The sequence below is a fragment of the Austrofundulus limnaeus genome, unplaced genomic scaffold, assembly GCF_001266775.1.
Source record: "Austrofundulus limnaeus strain Quisiro unplaced genomic scaffold, Austrofundulus_limnaeus-1.0 Scaffold2747, whole genome shotgun sequence".
In the NCBI taxonomy this organism is placed as follows: Eukaryota; Metazoa; Chordata; class Actinopteri; order Cyprinodontiformes; family Rivulidae; genus Austrofundulus; species Austrofundulus limnaeus.
The window spans coordinates 4,263-11,695 of NW_013955149.1; the positions used below are offsets into that span (position 1 = coordinate 4,263).

General features: G+C 37.7%; 1 protein-coding gene across 6 annotated transcripts; it reads left to right on the plus strand.

Annotated features, from left to right (window-relative positions):
* Positions 1 to 337: 337 nt before the first annotated feature.
* Positions 338 to 7,341, plus strand: LOC106511393 (glutamate receptor 2; the record flags this gene model as incomplete). Of its 6 annotated transcripts, none has more annotated exon segments than XM_014000149.1 (5): positions 338 to 536; positions 1,343 to 1,590; positions 3,625 to 3,739; positions 5,809 to 5,943; positions 6,602 to 7,341. In XM_014000149.1, coding segments are annotated over 5 exon segments (862 nt in total), but the record flags the coding sequence as incomplete, so codon positions are not given.
* Positions 7,342 to 7,433: the final 92 nt, after the last annotated feature.

Below are 7,433 nucleotides of genomic sequence, written 5' to 3' on the forward strand. Positions count from 1 at the left end.
GCCATTCAGTTATTTTAGACTTTTCCCTGAGCTATTAAGTCAAATTATTTTTGTCGGAACTGACAAAAAATATCTGGACTTACCAAAAAATTTCATTGTCTTCTTTTGTAAGGCTGGATGGACAAGTCTTCCCTTGTTGACGTATTTTAAGTAATTTGTAAAAACAAATGTTTCTGCACCACAAGATAGATGTAATCCCCTCTATCAAACAAGAATATACAGGTCTGTTTACTTTAAAGCTAACGATCTTTAGCTCATAATGAATGAGTTTTAACAGAAGAGATGGGGGAAAGCAMTAAAGTGAATGCTATTGTTTKTTTGTTTTTTTCTGAATTAGATCTTTGTCTGGCCGTATTGTTGGTGGCGTCTGGTGGTTCTTCACTTTAATCATCATCTCCTCCTACACTGCCAACCTGGCCGCTTTCCTGACTGTCGAGAGAATGGTTTCGCCCATTGAAAGCGCCGAAGATCTGGCTAAACAGACCGAGATCGCCTACGGAACTCTGGACTCTGGCTCCACCAAAGAGTTTTTCAGGGTAAGAGATACTCTAGTGTCAGACCTGCATGTGTCCTCTCACACGGTGACAGCTGGAAACCAGCACCAGCGACCAAGTGACATAAAAAAGGAAAAGTGGGTAAAGAAAATGAATGGATGGATGTGGGACAGCTCTTTGTTCAGTTTTTGTCCAGGGTTCCTGCAGATCCTTAAAAAGTCTTATTTTTGGATTGATGAATTCAATGCCTTCTAAGACTTTGCATTTACATTTCTTACACAAATTTGATGTYACAGGCACTTTAAGGTTTCATCTACAGCAAATTGGGTTTAAGACCCCACTGTGGACCCTAAAACTCCAAATTTTGGGTCGTTAGAGGATGTCCAGAAATTAAATTAAGTTTAAAACTGACTGCAATATGGTTTAAACAATTGGTCTATTAGCAATATTTGAACACTTAAACCAAAAATACTTTGATTAATGAGTTTCTGCCAATTTTTTTGTCATCTGTATTTACTGTAGTTATTCATGTATAATACTAGAAATTTAAACCTAAAAAAAATCATCCATAAAGTGTGTGTGTGTGTGTGTGTGKGGGGGGGGGGGGTAGTATTATACACGGGTTATTGGTGTTTAGATTTTTTATGCTTTTTAAGCTCAAAAATGGTGATCATATTATACTCGAGATCGTATTATACATGAATAAATATGGTATTATAAAATTGGTCCTTAATTTAATTTCACTTGGCATTAAAAAGCCTTAAATTTAATTTGCCTTAAACTGTATGAACCCTGTTTGTCATCACGTTTAATTGTTGTTTTGTTGTTCTGTCTCTTCCCCAATGCAGCGCTCAAAAATCGCCCTCTTTGACAAAATGTGGACGTACATGAGGAGCGCAGAGCCGTCCGTGTTTGTAAAAACCACAGCCGAAGGGGTTCAGAGAGTCCGTAAATCCAAGGGGAAGTATGCCTACCTGCTGGAGTCCACCATGAATGAATACATTGAGCAGAGGAAACCTTGCGACACCATGAAGGTGGGAGGCAACCTGGATTCCAAAGGCTACGGGATCGCCACGCCGAAAGGATCCCCATTAAGGTGGGTGGAATAGTATAACAATGTGTCCAATGTTGTTATAGTATCCCACCTACCCTGATGTAGCTTTGCTTATGTGTCTCTGGTTTGTATAAGGAGACGAGGTAATATCCCACTTTCCATTCAGTTTTAAAAAACATTGCAATTTATTGTAAGTCGATAAATTGCAAAACAAAAAAATAAGTTTTTTAAATCAAAAGTGTGTTTTTTATATTTCTAATTGACAAATTTGGTATAAAATATTTGTAAAAATATTATTAGTGGGTTTTGGCTCTGAGGATGAATTTCACCTTTATTTGGACTCTAATCCTGTTTCAATATTTAGAAATTTCAGAATGTTTAAGAAACATTTTCTATTATATCCACTCTTTAATATATTTGGATTGATCTAAATTTTGTCCTGCACTGTTTTAGTTGTTGTCTTCTTACATGGCTCCATATGCTTTAACATTTTACTTGTTCTGCTCTCTTCGTCTTGACTTTGAATGATTGCTTAATCTGTTTACAGTTAGAATGATTTTAGAAATGTAGACATGCTTGTTTACTTGCTGTGCTTTACTAAACCCTTTGCAGTACACAAGTTTTATTTAATTATGAAATAAGCATTCCTTTGTGGGGAAAACAATTGGAATTAAAAAAAACATATTAATGTGTAATTGTGGCACTGCTGGGGTTTCTATATGTATTGGATATGCAATGTTTACGATCACTTGGTAGATTTTAGGACTGTTTTAGATATTTTTTATCAGAATAACAAAACAAATCTATATTTTGCCAAATGTGATRCTTTTATTGTGTTTTAGTGGGGAGCAAATTGGATGATGTTAAAAACTGTTGCATGCTTTTTGCCATATTTTTGTGAGCTCTAACCATTTTTCCCCATTACTGCTGTCTCTCTTTTTAGTGGAGTCACTTGCCAGACACTGTTATATGTATGTTATGGATGTGAGTACAGTGCTGTAGCCACTAGTCCCCCCTAGTCTTAGCACTCTGTCCTCTTTTTTGTGTTATGGCTAAGCTCTGCCACCTTTGACAAGCATTACTGTTACACTCATATTTAATCGTAGAAACAGAAGCTAGCTATTTGTGAYTGAACTCCCTAACAGCTATGAAAGGGAGAGAACTATATAAAATACATCTACCGTATTTATTCAAGTATAATACGTAAAATTTAATCCATAAAATCATCCATAAAGTTGGGGGGTAGTATCATACTCGGATGAATATTTTTACTTATGTAATTTAACTGAAATATTGGCTTCATTCACAAAATGCCTGAGTCCGGAAATGAGACCACGTCGTAAAAAGCAGTTGAAATGAGCTCTGACACTCCTCCGTGCTTCAGAGTGAGATAATAACAGAGCCAGGCAGGCGACGATGTGAAAAAAATGGGTGAAAAAAGCAGCCCTGCACCTTAGTAATGATAACAAACTAATGACATTAGCGTGTAAATGAGCCATTCCTCGAACAACAACAAACACATGTTCGTCTGTAATGGCTGCCGTCTACCAGTGTTTTGAAAAAGTTTGTATCCCTGAAAAAACGTTTCCCCACCAGAGGGGTGTTCGTGAGTAGGAAGTAATCTGCTTTTCCCCCACAAGATGGCCCAAATCTCATGTAAAGTCTCTGACTTTTGTGTTGGCGCCTCCTGGTGGGCTATGTGTAAAATGCCAGAATTCATATGATGCTGCTACAGCTGATATATATATTTGTTGTCAAAATACCTTTTAGTACATATGTTGTTAAAATAAATTGAACAGTCCAATGATCATTTTACTGATATGTATAAAGACTGCAAAGGCTGAAAAATCTTGAAGTCTGTATGAAATTGGAGGTAGTTTGAGGATTAAATTGTTAATGCTTTTTAAGCTCAAAATGGGGGAGGGGTCGTATTATACATGAGATCGTATTATACACGAATAAATACGGTATTTTTTTTACCATATAGTTATTACTTTCTTTAAATACCTGAAAGGGAGTAATAGGCTATTTGTAAGTGGCTCACCCTGTCTTACAAGTATGTTTTATCGTTTCAAGAAATCAGGTTAACCTCGCAGTACTAAAACTGAATGAGCAAGGGCTGTTGGACAAATTGAAAAACAAATGGTGGTACGACAAAGGAGAGTGCGGCAGCGGGGGAGGTGATTCCAAGGTCAGCCCCAGTGAGCAAACTGATGGGTAACTCAATGCAACTCCCGAAAAGTAAGCAGCAAACCAGCACAGGATCCCAATCCACACTGACAGCGGACTGTGTCACCTGCTGAATCAGGTGTACAACCAGCAAAGCATCTCCGCATTAATCATAGCACTCACACATCACGCAGCTGACAATCAGAATGTCAGGAAAACTAAAYGTCCTGGACGTGCACACGCGGGTTCTCGAAGCTCGCGGACTCCTCCCATTGGATTGTCTGCACAATGCCGGTGCAGTACGGCTGCTGCTCTTGCTGCTTACTTCAGGCGATACGTTAATGCACATTTGGCTCTGCAAAACCCGCTTTTGCTTAGGCCAAATGGCGCATCAACGCCTATTGCCGCAATGACAGAAAGAAGAGAAAGAAATGTGAGAAAAGAGAATCAAAGAGAGAGTTGAGAGAGAGAGAAAAAAAAGTTTAATCAGTGTAAATGTAATAATAACATAAAATAACATTTTTAATGTTATTTATGTTATTTTCCACGTGAAGAACGCCAGTAAACCTTGCAGTATTGAAACTCAGTGAGCAAGGAGTCTTAGACAAGCTGAAAAACAAATGGTGGTACGATAAGGGTGAATGTGGAGCCAAGGACTCTGGAAGTAAGGTTAGTCGCTGCAGGTTCTATGTGATTCAAGCACATTCATAATTAGTGGGAATGACCCCATTAAACGTAATGATAAATCATTTCAAGCAAATGCACAAAGCATGAGATGCCTTGATAAATGTTATTTACTAATGCCTGCAGACCTACTAATGAATAATACTATTTATATATTTATACATTATATTTTATAGTAATGCATGCATTGTCATTCTCTAAATGTGCACCTTTTTTATCAAAATGACTTGGAAAATCTTTTTTCCAGCTTTCAAAAAAAAAATGAAATGACGAAGCTTTTTTCTTACAAAAAAGCTACAACATACTATATAAATAATCCAATTTTAAAGATTTGGATGCAGCTGAACAAAATCCAGCACTAAATATGAAAATCTGACAGTGATTGGCTGAACTTTGGACCATCTATAAAGGGTGTCCAATGGTGTTAAATGTCTGCTGTACCTGTACTTCTGTCTTTCACTGTCTAGTAATCTGTGAGTCTTGTGTCTTTTATTTCTGTTTGCTACCTGTTTATTTTTTATAACTTGAAATACACTAAAAAAAATCTTAGAAATCCACCATTCTCAAAATCACACTAAACCGCTCCTTCACCTTCCGCTTGCAATATCAGAATTAAATGACATGAACTATTAACGAAATGATCCTTTTTTCTGATTCTCTTTCTTCCGTCAGCACTTGTTTCTTTTTCTTGATAGATTTTGGCTTTTGTCTTGTTGCAAGTAAAATAAGAAAAGGAAGAGAAAAAATGTTGCTATTGTGTTGTCTATGGCTGTCATGTTTGTCACTTTCCCACTCACAGATAAGTTGTGCACCACTTTTTTTTAAAAAAAGGTATAGCCCTATGTATCCATTTGGCATCAACCTTAAATGAATACATGGGTGTTTATTAAGCTTACCAAAGCTTGCTGTACTGTATGTGTCAAAGCCTGGTTGGTTTATTAATAACCTGTCCTCCCTCTTTGTCTTTGTCTCTAAGTAAAGGTCTTTGAGCACGCTTGTAACAGCTTAGCCCTCTGTAATGGGCAACCCATGTAAATGGTCCTTGTACAATACAAATTACTTATAGATCCTTAACACCCTGATGTATACGCTGCTGCTACATTTCATTTTGATTAACTAATCTTACCCAATATGTTGCTTTCAATTTGAAAAAAAAATCACAATGTTATATTTGTCTTGTTATTTTGTTTATTTTATTTTAGATGTCAAAAATCTAAAACTTTTACAAATAGTGGTGCATTTTGTGTATAATTTCAGACTTTGTCGTGATCGTGCTTTTTCGTTTCATTCATGTCCACGTGTTTATTTTTCTTTGTTTATATATCTCAGTCTCTTTTTTTTTTTTGTTTGTTAACGACGTCTCACCGTTTCTCCGCAACTCATCCCCGTCTCGTGTCCACTTTGCAGGAGAAGACGAGCGCCCTAAGCCTGAGCAACGTGGCTGGGGTCTTCTACATTCTGGTTGGAGGACTCGGTTTGGCCATGCTGGTGGCCTTGATCGAGTTCTGTTACAAGTCCCGAGCCGAGGCGAAACGAATGAAGGTGGCACAGAATGCACAGAATATTAACCCAACTTCCTCGCAGAATTCACAGAATTTTGCAACTTATAAGGAAGGTTACAACGTATATGGGATCGAAAGTGTAAAAATTTAGGGGGTAGGGAACGAGGTTTTCATAAATTCCCCCCAAATGCACGCTTTTTTGGCTCCATCCGTTCCATCCCTCAGTGTTAGTGAGTGAAGAGGTTGGCCAAAGGATCGTATGTACTGGTGATTTATGATTTTAATGAGAGAAAGCGATACTCCCCCCTTTTTTTAAAAGCATAAAATTGTGTTTGTTCATTTTCCCTGTGGTCTTTTAAACCATTTTCATGTATGACTGTTGATGGCCATGCTTGTTAACTCCTCTGTCCTAGTAACATATCTCAACAATAATGCTTGCAATGACCATGCGAAAAAAACTTTACATGATCATTTGCATCTTGCATTCTGTTATTGATGGTCATAATGATCAGTTCTCATCTACATTTTCACGTTTTATACATTTGAAGTCTTTTAAGCATTTTTGAATTGACGACAACATCAATCTAACATGTTTTTTTGTTGTTGTTTTTTTTCTTGTTTGTGTATGGATCCATGTGTGTGCGTTTGAATGTGGCCATGATTGTTTGCTCGTACACATGATTTGTGCGTTTCTATAGGTGACTTTTGGGGATGCCATGAGGAATAAAGCAAGACTTTCTGTCACAGGGAGTACTGGGGAGAATGGTCGGGTGATGACGCCAGAGTTTCCTAAAGCTGTCCACGCTGTCCCCTACGCAAGACCTGACATGGGACTAAACGTCAGCCTGACCGACCTGTCCTGATCAATGAAAAACTCCTGAGTGCCTTACAACGGTTTCAATAGAGCGATTCTCTTTTCCTCCCTTCTTCTGTTCCGGCACTTTTTTTATTTTGTTTTCCGGTGAAAAAGAAAAAAAAAATCAGAGATGGAGGCTTCATTTTCTTTGTAAAGACTTGTATTGTTCCTCAGTGTCTCCATTTATCACCGCATACGAACACCTCTCTATATAGGAGACGTTCAATCTTGGAAAATGAAAAAGTGGCTCTTGCTTTTTTTTTTCCTTTTTCTAAAAAAAATGGTGACGCCATGCTTTCCTATCTGCTCGGACTGGACTGAGACAGAAGCAAGGGCTTGACTGACAGCTGCGGTATCTTCTGGGAGTCAGAGGTTCAGTCATCTACGCTGTGTTTTCCACGAGTGCTCGAACGTGCGTGCGTGTGTGTGTGTGTGTGTGTGTGAGGCTGTAAGTGTGTAACAGGGCGATGTCAACAACACACCATTTCCGTAGCCACCGCCGCCAAACAGGATTTTCAAGCACACTTGATTTCATCTAAGATGTGAAAAGCTCAAATTTCTTTTTTTTTAAGAAAATTTACAGAAAAAAATACAAAAAATATTTTTATGTATTTTCACAAAATAGCTTTTAAATAAACTTGCTTACATACTGGTTGGATATAAACATCTTAATG